This window comes from Hippichthys cyanospilos, chromosome 1 (genome assembly GCF_059441005.1).
Source record: "Hippichthys cyanospilos isolate Australia breed blue-spotted pipefish chromosome 1, RoL_Hcya_1.0, whole genome shotgun sequence".
In the NCBI taxonomy this organism is placed as follows: Eukaryota; Metazoa; Chordata; class Actinopteri; order Syngnathiformes; family Syngnathidae; genus Hippichthys; species Hippichthys cyanospilos.
Window position 1 is genome coordinate 19,092,949 of NC_142369.1, and position 12,196 is coordinate 19,105,144.

Sequence of the window (12,196 nt, forward strand, 5' to 3'; positions counted from 1 at the left end):
TACTTGACACATTTCTACCATTCTCCTTTTAGTTCCTTACTTGTATTTACATACAGTATTTATTTCTTCTTACAAGAGTTCATATTTTTTCTACCAAGGACTTTTGGATCACTTGTGGATCACTTGTGGAACGTCGCAGGTTTCACAGGAAAGTGAAAATGAAATAAACCGTGCTTCGGATGCTTTCCAAAAGGAGTCTTATGTGTGTCAAAAGTGGTCCTACAGCGTTGAGACGAGCCTGCGGGCCATTCCGCCCCATTGCCACTTGCATCACTCTCACCCGAATGGACCTGTCCGTGCATGCAAACTACCTGGGAATTAAGGAAGTATGATGCAAGGGTTTTTTTTGAGTGGGGGTTGAGGAAGTCGTCTGAGTTCCTTTTTGTTTTTTTTCCCCCCTGATTACATTGGTATAAAAAAATCCCTGCGTTTGGGCGCACGCTCTATATAAAGTTCAGAAGATGTTCTGTAGCACTGCATTGAAGCAACGATTTTGAGAGTGAGACAAGATGTTTATCCAGAGCCTCAAACAGGGTGAGTTCTTCGTTCCAGCGATTTATTAGTTATGAAAGTGATATATTGTGAAGGATGGAATCTAAGCCATGTTTTTCTTTTTTTCTTTCAGGTGTCCTCTCAGCTTTTCTCCTCCTCCTGGCAGCATCGGGACATGCGGCACAATCCACAACAAATCCCAATCAGCTTCAAAACAGTAACTATCAATCCACCTACATTCCATTTGAATTTCTTATGCTATCACAATAATCAGCATTGTTCAACACATATTTGACCTGACAATGGCAATTAAAGCAAACATCTGTGCCATACTGAGCTTCAACTGTTGTGACTCACGGAGGAAAAAATAGATGACAATAAACCATTTTCAATGAATACCTCTCTGACAGTTTGGATCAGAATGGAGCGATTCTTATACCGCTCTTGAATTGTATCTCATCACTTTGATAATGTGATAATCTTTGAAGTTATTTCAAGACAAATATAATTTGGACTGCCATGGGAGAAGTAGAAGTAAGAAAAGTTGCTACCCCGGTAGTTATATATTTTTTTATTTTTTTTTCTTTCTCATTACTTTTGGTAAACAGAGAAAATGGACCATGTTTCTGATTACATTTGAAACATTTTTTTCACACACTTACTTTTGTACACCAAAGCAAGTTTAGTAAAAGGAAATGTAACTTTACAGTTTACAAATAACCCAAAATGCATTTTACACATATGTAATGCTCACTTTAACGGTATTATTTTAAGAACATTTATTATGTTTCTACAAGCAAATCTTGATTATTTTAAAATCATTATTAGCCATCATTTACATAGATGGTAAGTTGATTAAGACGATCAATGTTTGCTTTTGATTAAGACATTAAACAGTTTAATATGTTAGTGTTATTCACTAAGCAATATTACAACACTATTATAATACAAGCAATATTACTGCCCGAAGCCAGCTAAGATAGGCACCCGCAAGCCCGCGACCCCTGTGGGGATAAGCGGCTCTAGAAAATGGATGGATGGATAATTTACTAGCACCAAGGGAGCGTCACAATATCATTAAAGGCAACAATGACACAATGCAGTAATGTTGAAAACTACAACTTTTATAATACCATATTTGAAATGAATTAGTCACAAAATCACACCGCATCCAGTAATCCTACACTGTGAAAATTAAGTACCAATGTACAAAACATCAGTTTCAGGACGATGTACTGTATCTTGATAGTACGTATATCTTTAGGATGCACTTTTTTTCTCCTCCTCAATAAACTGCCAAGGGACAATATCCAAACTCTGTATCAGCACACCTTCGAAGTCAGCCGACCCGGACTTGAACTCTGGCGCAAAATTAATGTGATCGGGACGTCGCTTCATTTCAGTTAGCTGTCATTCACATGATGTTTAATATACATGTATGGTGGCTAACGTTACAATATTTGCTCTTTGCAGGCAGCATGGAGGATCCCTTACTTCTCAGTTCCCACAGGCCGTGCGGAAGCCAAGACCAGCACTTCTGTCTAAACGGCGGCACATGCATCTACCCCCAGGATAACACCAAACCCTTTTGCATGTGAGATACCAAACACGCACATGAACCAGCACGCCGCGCTCTCCTTCGTGCTGGTTCATGTTTTTGGCGCTTTCTCTTTCTCTCCCTGGAATGCGCTTACCCACATTCTCTTTGTAGTTGCACATCTGGCTTCAGCGGGAGTCGCTGCCACTACGACAGCGAGGTGGACTCCATGTCCTCCCGGAGTCACATAGCTGTGGAGCACCTCATCTCACTCAGTTGCGGGGCGGCCGTCCTCGTTTTCGTTCTTGTCTTCATCACTTTCTGCGTCGCCCGCAGGAGGTGAGTTTCTTCAATTAGTTGACATTTTATCGATTCTTTGATTTATACATGGAGCGTATTCAAAACTTGGTCCCGGTCTTCCAAATGTCCCAACTCATCCAATTGAATGAGACAAAATTGAATGTGTTTCTAAGGAATGTTTACGATTGTTTATTAAGACCATTTTTTAAAGCATCTCCTCCTCATTGGTATGCTGTTCTTTAACTACTTATTTTCAAGACGTAATACTTGTTGTTTTCAGGTGTATGAAATCAGCAAAACAAGTGAAATCGGCACCACCTGAGGTGACAGTCTGACATCCTCCTGACGCAGTCTTCAACCGTCTTCATCGCTGCCAAATTTTAGCATAGACAACAGACATGGAAAGGAACATTTCTTTTCATTTGCACAAAACCGACCATCTGTAATGTTTTGTAGTGTCACAAAACAGCCAAGAGTAACACAACACTGTGCAATAACTCTTTGAATTACATGAAAAATGTCATTATTTATTGTCATAACTTATTTTATGTAGACTTTATTTTTCTAATAAATTAATGGTATTGTAAATGTGTGTATCTTTTTTTCACAGCAAAAAAACATTCATATTACAATTTGACTAGCTGTGTTTTTTTTGTTTGTTTTGTTTTTAACCTTTTCCTCGGTTCTCAATGATAATGAAATTTTTCAATATACAGTATTAGCAATGAATGGGCCAAATTTGTGAAGTACTTTGTAGCCTCTACGCTCCATAAAATCATGATTAGAAATGAGGTTTTCGAAAAAATGTTTTAGTGATTCTTAGGAGGGTCCTCCTGTTGACCTTGAATTGTATAAATCAATATGACTCGATTATTTACAACAACACCATTGCCAATGGCGCATTGAATATTTAGTCACAGTTGAAGGGAAAAACGTATGACAAAGATCTTGCTAATCTCAAACTAGCAACCTAAAAAAAAACTTAAACCGCAATTAGTAGTTACCTGAGCCCTGATCACGTGATCTCTTCACCTTGAAATCTTTTAACGATATTCAAATGTATTGATACGAAATCGTACGTGTTAATTCATTTTTAAAACCTGTCGTTCTTGAGGATATTCAAAATCTGTGTGAAAATTAACTCCAAACATCCAAATGCATAAAACCTGAACAATATAGATATATTAACAATGTAGTTAATGTTTCTTTACATACACGAACCTCAATACTGTGATTGTCAAATTTACCTCTGATGACAGCAAACAAAAGTGAGCGTTGCTGTCTTTGTTACATAAAAAAGATCATTTAATCTGTGGGATGGGTGGGTAGTGAATGGAATGCGGCCAAGATGTTTCCAGTCAATTACGGTAATGTATTGCACAAAGCATGAATGGTGGTTATGGCGATGATTATGATGATGACGATGGCGATGCCTTCAGGGCCCGTCTGTATCTGTGGGATATTTGAGACTTGTAGTAATCTAAACGAATGACAACATGCCTTTCGACCGCACCCACTTGGCCTCATGAGCTCCACTCATTTCACCGTTAAGTTAGTTGGTTAGCGACAGCCACTACAACACAACATAACACCGAAAACGCGTCAAAGACATCGCGCACATTTCAACAGAGCCGCACTGCCGCACGTCAACGACCCAAATGGCAAAAGTCTCTGCTCTTCTCTCAATTATCGGTAAGTCCGAGGTTCTCGAGTATGCTTTTGGGAGGCGTTTTACTAGACCCGACTGTTATCTTGATGAGTGCAAAAAATGTAACAGTCAAACAAACCGTATACCCTTAAATTAATTGACTTACAACTTGATGTAAATTGCTAAAAGCCGTAATTTCTCAACTTCATTTTAAAGTTACGTTTCTTCAGTGTGATACCTTATCTAAGTTTAGAATGTTGGATTTTAGTTGCTAAAATGGTCATATTAACGTCACTGTATATGTTACATTTTTAAAGTAAGAGTTTAGATAATTGTAATATGGAGGCTCAAGTTAGGAATGCTTATTGGTCACCTTAAATAATTTAAATGATCTTAAATGTTAAGTGTCTTAACATTTACTTGCTTAGACGTAAGTTTAAACTCAAATGTGTGTTCTAATTCATTTATTTGCGTTTTTCTCACCTTATACACCACAGTAAATAAGCACTTGTTCAATACAGTACAATTTACTAAACCCAAATGATTTCAAATCAGTTGTGTCAATTTATTTCAATTTCACATTTATTAAACAAAAAATAAAGTACTTTTTATATGGCCAGTCCTAACCATGTTCTATTGTAAAAGGCTTTTTTTTTTTCTTATGTCATATTCAGATTTGTTGAGGTGGTGGATTTAGAGTTTTTGCTTGCTGTAAGCAATCAAAAAATAATTGGGTTTCGCTCACTGTTGAATAAATATAAAATATGAGGTTTTTTTTAATTGAACTGCCCAAATTAAGGTTTTCCACTTCCACTGTATTCTAAACGATATGTGTGTGTCAATCAAAAAGAGCATTTCTTTTAGTTAACTCAGCAGCACATTGTAGTTAATACTGTACACTGTGAACCCCCTCCAATGACACTTTCAAGATCCAAATCCTTCCCTTGTATTTTCTTATCATTATTACAGATCTGAAAAATACTAATACTGTATGTTCATGAGTGTCTTTTGACTTGCATCAGTAAGGCACTACTAAAGGGTCATGTGGGGTCATGTCGCAGAAAAAGGGCTGGTAGTATGTAACTTTCTTCCTCAAATTTCTCAAACAATTGATCTGCTCCTTATCACTTTGCTGTTTTTTTGCTCGTTTGCGCTATCTTAACCTTAACATCCACTTGCTACATCACTGAAATATCTGCGTCCCTCTCCACAGTCGATTTTTTTCCAACCTCATCCAGTTCATCCTTAGAAATGTTGTTTCTTTTACAAACTGGTGACTACAGCTTGTTCGCACACTAAACAGGCAACAATAATAAAATATACATCAATATAGCACAATAATATAAAACGAACTTCATTGATTTTTGAATGAGGGAAACTATCAAAAGCAAAAGGCACTGATTGTCTGGACCTGTAATGAAAAAAAATGTGACAAAAATGTGGAAAGCCTGAGAATGATGTAGTACCAAATTGTGGCAATACGGCTTTCATTTAAACTGTTTTTCCCTATTCAGTTTCCAGGTTTTGGGGGTAATGGCTAAAATCGCACCCAGTGACACACTTTGGTGTCTGGCATGAGTCGCCAACACTATCTAAAAATGCCTTTAGAGGCCTTTGTTCTCCTCAGTGGTTATTTGGTAATTGCAACTTGCTTAGATTATTACTAGGCACGAGCCTGTTAGCTAGCTCGAGCCTACCACCTGGCATCAACGTAGATCAATCCAAAATGGTGCCGTGGGATAGCCTGGAGGCTTTAAGCGGATATGTTTTTGTGTTTTAAACATAGGGATATGTTGGAATAAGAACGATACTAAACAAAGTTACATTCATCTTTCTGCTTTGCGTGGTTTCACAAATTCACCGGAAATGCCCGCACCGCTTGCGAGAGGACTCGAGGGTTTGATTTTTCTCTATTTTGGAAGCCTGATTTTACATTTAATTCATTCCGATTCAGAAGCGTTAGCACTTTTGCCAAATTTACTCAGCAATTTTTTTGAAAGTGTATGGGCACCTGAAGGAGGTTTTGTGTTACCTTGTGGGGACCTCTTGCAGTTATAGGGACCATGTGAGTGGACCCCACAAGTTCAGACCTCCTTTTGAGGGTAAAGACTTGAATGATTCTGATTGAGGTTAGGGCAGTGCTTCTCAAACAATGGGGTGGGCCCCCTGGGGCGGCGCGGATGACCCTAGGGAAAATGATTTGTTTTTGTCATGTCAAGTGTAATTGTCATAAAATAATATAGGCTTTGCAAAATATAACTGAGAAGCACTGGGTTAGGGTTAGGCAATATGTTGTGATGGTTAAGGGCTAGGAAATGTATTATGTCAATGGTGAGTTCCCACTACGCTAGATAAACACATATAAATAATAATATAAATACTCCTCTGTGTTATTGCGTGTGTGTTGCTGTGTTATTACGTGTGTGTTGGTGGGGTGGGGAGGAATCATAGGAGACCAGTATCTACAGTAGACAAGCCATACCAGAATGATCTGGTTTTTCTGGCGTTGGCCAACATCTTCAGGTTGCACAAATAAGTCTCCAGCATTGCCATCAAACAAGTAAAAACATGAACAGGAGGCAACAGGATATACTGTATGGGGCAGCAAAAAAAAAGGGGGAGGGGGCGGGGGAGTAGTTTGTCTTCATTGCAAGTCATAGATGCAATAATTCCCAAATGCATGCTGATAACCTGTTGCAGTCTTCTCACTTCATCACTAAAGGGCGCTATAACACATGCACTGTTACTAGATCGTCACCCAATAGAAAGGGGATTTACAAATACCGTAGTAGCATCCACTTGTTGCAGCAAAATTAGTAGAAAAACTTCATGTCAAGTCCAGTAGACCTTTCTTCTTTCTCTACTTTGACTTCTTTTTCACTAAAAAGTTGGTATAACATGTTTGCATGGGACAAGCGTGTCATGAATAAGAATTACTATTTGAAATATTATGTCTATTAAAACAACTGTTTCTGCAGTTATGAGACAGCAATGAAATAAATAATACAAAAAATGATATTTATATGGCTTTTCAACTGTTTTAATTTGAAAGTTAGTTTTGTTTTGGAGGGACAAAAAAATGGCATTTTAGTGGCTATTTTTAAAACTACAGTATTCTAAACCCTCATTTCTCTTTTTCTTTTTTTTTAATTTGATCTGAAGACACGTACATTTACTCAAAAGCTATGTTTTAGTATTTTGTATGTCGGTTATTTTAAAAAATTGGGTGGCGGAATGTAAAATCCCTCCATTTCTGGAATGATTCTTGTAAACATAAATGGTAGTAGTTGAACTTTGTGTACTTGTATAAATAGTTGCATTAACAGCAGCAGTGCGATAGTAGTAGTGCTACAATTATGGTTGTAGTAGGAAGATTATCTGTACAGGTATTGATAATCGAAGTAGTATATATTGAAGTAACAGTCATAGCTGCAATAGTTGTAGGAACAGAATTTTAATGGTATCAGTGGTAGTAGTAAATAGTGTACATTTTAATAACAATCACGGTACTAAGTTATGATAGCTGTTGCAGAAGTACTAGTATACTGTTATACTTGTATTAGTGGTACTGGTAATAGTTGTAGTAGCTGTCATACTACAGTAGTAGTTGTAAGTAGATGTTGTAGTTGTAATATTAGTAGTACTAAACCATCCATCCATCTATTAGGTATTGCTTTATCCGAGCTCAGGTAATAGCTGTAATAGTTATTGGGTGAAGCACCGGGAGTTATTGTAACAGGAATTGCAATGTATTTTGTAGGTGGGCCTTCATATATAAAAAAAAACAAAAAAAACCCACAGTCGTCATTTCACATCATAATACATAGGGAAAAAAACACCAATTATTGTATGAGCCACAGTGGAGACTCATAATGAAAATGTCTTTTGTTCTGGTAGCTACGGTACATTGTCCTAACCTGTCCACCTGTGTGTCATTTCCTCTTATCTTGTCACACCTCAAGCGCCTTGTAATTAAAAAAAAATAGCTAACAGTCATTAGTATTTATTTGATAGCACCTTGATTCACTCATGTGCCTTTGCTAATGTGACTCATTTGATAATCACCTAAGATCATTTTTATTATTAGTGATAAAAATGTCACCGGCTCATCTACTGAAGTGAAAAGAACTCCAACACACAGTGTCTTGATACATAATGTGAAAAATATTTTCTCATTCAAGAATGTGACCTGTGACGACATGTACAAATCATTTTTTTTAATACACCACAGTATTACATAACATATAGTATCACGTATGTACTGTATGTATTTTGTGTTTAACAGGTGTCATGCTGTTGTGGCCTTTTGTTCTGACAAGGAGCATCTCATCCATCCTTCACACTACTCACGCTGACTCCATGTCTGCAGGTAAACTCAATAAATGAATAGTTAGATGAGGATATAAAAAAATCTACACAACCCTGTTTAAGTGCCATATTTTCGTAATATGAAAACATTCAACTAAAGATAAGCCATTCCAAAAACCTTCCCCCTCCACAATGTGACCTGTAATCTTGAAAACGCAACTGAAAAAAAATACGAATCAAATCCTGCAATTGGCCTCTTCCTGGATCGATATTTCGAGTTAAAAAACATAACGTACTGTACGTTGCTGCTCGCTGCTCAGGCCAAGGAGAAGAGCGCTCCCACATGGTGAAACGCTCCACTCAGAATTGCGACTCCTCTTTTGCCAACTACTGCATGAACGGAGGTCAATGCATGCTGCTTGTGGATGTCAACGAGCACCATTGCAAGTAAGTGTATATGTGTCATGTCAGCTGTACGTGTATGTATACATATTGCCTGTATATATACAGTACATGCACCTATATGTATTTACTTCCACTCAAGTTTGTATGACCCGAACGTACTCGGCAGGTGTCACAGTGGTTACTACGGCCCCCGCTGCAGCAACTTGGAGCTGGTCTTCAAGCCAATAGGAGAGGAGCAGATCGTCTTCATCATCTTCTGTGTGACTCTAGTCGCCGTGGGCCTGGCCGGGGCGCTCTACTGCTGTTGCAAGTGGTGAGTGTACTTACCGGGATAAGCGCAAACTTCTGTAAGAGCTAACATACTCACAAGGATCGATTTATGTCAATAATAGTAAGCATCATCATGCAGTTTTCAAATGCCCTATTGTTAAATATTCCTACATTAAAAAAAAAAAGTGTGTGATTGAAAGAGTTAATTTAACCTTGGTGAAAGATTTGCTTTTCAAATGTTCCTCAGCAAATGCATTTGTGTCAATAATCCTTATGTGTTTATTTTCCAGGTATAAGAAGAATAAATGCCATCCCCAACAGAAGCGACAAGGCTACAAAGGAGTTCAGACGGCGTAGCGCGTTCACACTGGAAATGATTTTGTGAACGCTTTTGTAACGTTTGAAAAATGTGTGCGTTTTTCATTTAAAATTTGCACTTTAGCTGCTGGCGTAGTGTAGCTTGTATTTATTTTTACCTTTCTCCATTTTCTAACCCCGAAAACTCACAACGTGTTTAGTCAGAAAGGATGTTTGTAATTTATTCTTGAAAAGATTATATATGGACACTGGACGTTCAGCCACAAACCAAATAAAAGTGTACATCTCACACTGATTGATTTTGTAAGTGCCTTGTGTTTTGTCTTCACATTTCACCAAAAACAGTTCGACTCTTACAGTGAGGCATCCACTTTGACTTTTGTTATTTCTTTGGATTTTACTACTTCCAATGAACTTGATTCAAAAGATGATTTGCAATACAAATGTTGCGTTACAAGCGAAATCGCCATACCAATTGTACTACAATATACAGTCATGCAAAACGAGGCATCATGGCGTGCGTGTGTCTCGTTAATGTATAAGCACCATTGTACGCCACACACCCTTATTAGTTTGTGAAGCAGACCCAGTGAGCTGTTTCAAACTACTGAATCAGTCGTCTAGGTTTGCCCTCGATGGTAATTGGACCCATAATGACACATTAAACATTAACCCAACATCTGCAGCATGGTTCCACGATTCCATAGAAATGTGCTATTCCCTGTTGTTCATAGACGCTGTGGTTATGAACTCATCGGTACGTGTTGTTAGGTTAGTCAATGGAAGCTTTGCACAATCAGAATTTTTGCATATTTCCTGACTCCGTTAAAAAAAAAAAAAAAAAACATCTTACACGTGCCAACTCACGCACGTTTTGGATTAAGCTTCTGGCATATGATGTTGACAGTTTGCAGTTTAAACCAGAATATTGGGGCAATATTTGTGCTTTATACACTAGCACAAAGGATGTGGATTAAAAGAATGAAGTTGTATTTTTCAATGTAATTTAGCAAAATGGTATCAAAGTCAAAGTTTAATAAGGGAGCCCTGTTTTATAAATAAATTTCAACGGAAGACAACTTTGGTTCTTGTATTAGAAAAAAGGTACCATATCTTCAAACAATCATTGGTGTTCTTCATTCAAATACCACACAGTTTTACAAAATATATCACCAAAAATACTAATAACAAGACTGTTATAACCTTTTAAGTAATTTGACCAAAAGCACTTCTGTTATTATTAAGATTTTGATTTTTTTTTTCTCATTATTTATACCTGTGAATTTATGGTGTAATCCCTCTGTGGTGGACGATTTCGTGATGACATGATGTTACGCGTCCATGCCTCTGCCATTCTCGCTTCCAATGCGGCTAAATTAAGAGAAATTTTGGAGCCACTGTCAAAGGACTACGCTAATATGGCCAACGCTGTTTAGCGTGCTAATTGGGACACTCCTGAACCAGGCCTTTCACTTTCGTTTTGCATAAGTATTTTTTTTTCTGCATATTTCTGCATTTTTATTTTCCCTAAGACAGAGTTCAGCAATGCCACAACGTAGGATGCTTCTGAACATAGATACCAAAAGCACACCTGGTGGATGTAATGACTGTGTTTGTACTATATGTAATAACAAAGAAGCCGCAGTTTCCCACTTTGTCCAGAGAGCTATTTTTACATTTCGCCTTGAGATCTGTGTGTGTGCGTGCATGTGTCAGTGTGCGTGAGGGCGGCTACTGTGAAATGGTTCCCTCCAGGCTTTGTGTCAGACTTTCCACCCATGTTCATATCAAACAGCATTGGCACGTAACCCACGTTGGGATGAGAAAACAAAACGTGCCGAAAACTCCCAGCATTCCGCACAGCGGGATTCCAAGGAGACACCGATGATGTGCAGACACAACAACAACAGCAACACTCACACCCTTCCCGTCCATCCCAAAATGTACAGAAATAGAAACGCAACACTTTGGATCTTGAAATACAAATATACACACACGACCAGACCTTTATATTTTGTATATTTCAGCCACCGTATAAAAAATAAATAAAAAATATCACCTTACGCATGAACACGTTTAAGCCTTGAAGATGTAGCCACCAGTGGCTGAAATGAGGCTCTCTCATGCATCCATGCAAGTCATAGAAACGCCGCTCCACATTGGCATCCAGGTCAGACGTTTTTATATGTTTTCCCTCTCCCTCATTCTCGTTCAATTTTCTATTTGTGATTTTTTTTCGTACTTGCGGCACGAAACAAGGCACTCACTAATGGCCGCAACTGTATTCTCTGAAAGGAAAAGCCATCGTCAGGAAAGTTAACGAGCTAATCACATATTGCGATTGTGCCTGTAGTAAGGGAGTATAAAATATTGCTTAAAGGCACAGTGTGTAAGATTTTGACCATTTTTCATTATGAAGGAATCAATTAAATGATTGTAAATTTCAAAAACTTGCAAATGAATTTATTCTTATTGGGTATGTTTGAAATATAATCACAGATCTGGTTACCATTAAATTAAAAGCCAGGCCTCATTCTTGATGAGCAGGCCTACGCCACTAAATGTAAAAACTTAGAAAAGGAACCCTTTTTTATAACTTATTAAATGCAGTCTCCCGGATGACTGCGCATGCTTTTCACAGACGAATGCCCACCGACAAGTGCCGTTCCATGACCGTATAAGGAAAGAGGAAGTCGTGACAATTAAGGCGGGAAGGACAAAATGTGTCCAGCGAGTGTTTTAATGGCCAAGAGAGACCAAACGGAATATATGAATGTAATATAAACTGCTTTACATTCATGAATGCCGCGGAGATGCCTTTTGTGAAATTTGTTGATGCACAATGAGTGTGTCGGCCCAGGCTTGTTAATCATTACATACGCATACACACACACACACACCCTTGTTTCTCCTTGGAC

At 38.0% G+C, this 12,196-nt stretch overlaps 2 protein-coding genes across 2 annotated transcripts; both read left to right on the top strand.

Annotated features, from left to right (window-relative positions):
• Positions 1-107: 107 nt before the first annotated feature.
• epgn (epithelial mitogen homolog (mouse)) lies at positions 108-2,917 on the top strand. Its single transcript, XM_088424514.1, has 6 exons — positions 108-326; positions 454-534; positions 626-709; positions 1,966-2,086; positions 2,204-2,368; positions 2,610-2,917. The coding sequence occupies exons 2-6, from the start codon at positions 510-512 to the stop codon at positions 2,662-2,664; spliced, it is 450 nt and encodes a 149-aa protein (XP_088280640.1). The 5' UTR covers positions 108-326; positions 454-509; the 3' UTR covers positions 2,665-2,917.
• A 933-nt stretch (positions 2,918-3,850) lies between these two features.
• Positions 3,851-9,573, top strand: LOC148429552 (proepiregulin-like). Its single transcript, XM_088424501.1, has 5 exons — positions 3,851-4,021; positions 8,263-8,346; positions 8,606-8,732; positions 8,857-9,003; positions 9,251-9,573. Exons 1-5 carry the CDS (start codon positions 3,988-3,990, stop codon positions 9,315-9,317), a joined length of 459 nt encoding a protein of 152 aa, XP_088280627.1. The 5' UTR covers positions 3,851-3,987; the 3' UTR covers positions 9,318-9,573.
• Positions 9,574-12,196: the final 2,623 nt, after the last annotated feature.

Bases quoted from the DNA above. Each gene is read 5' to 3' on its own strand.
- epgn (XM_088424514.1), top strand. From the start codon at position 510: ATGTTTATCCAGAGCCTCAAACAGG. The intron at 535-625 runs GTGAGTTCTTCG...TTTTTCTTTCAG, and splicing joins TATCCAGAGCCTCAAACAGG to GTGTCCTCTCAGCTTTTCTC. The intron at 710-1,965 runs GTAACTATCAAT...TGCTCTTTGCAG, and splicing joins TCCCAATCAGCTTCAAAACA to GCAGCATGGAGGATCCCTTA.
- LOC148429552 (XM_088424501.1), top strand. From the start codon at position 3,988: ATGGCAAAAGTCTCTGCTCTTCTCTCAATTATCG. The intron at 4,022-8,262 runs GTAAGTCCGAGG...TGTGTTTAACAG, and splicing joins TGCTCTTCTCTCAATTATCG to GTGTCATGCTGTTGTGGCCT. The intron at 9,004-9,250 runs GTGAGTGTACTT...TTTATTTTCCAG, and splicing joins CTCTACTGCTGTTGCAAGTG to GTATAAGAAGAATAAATGCC.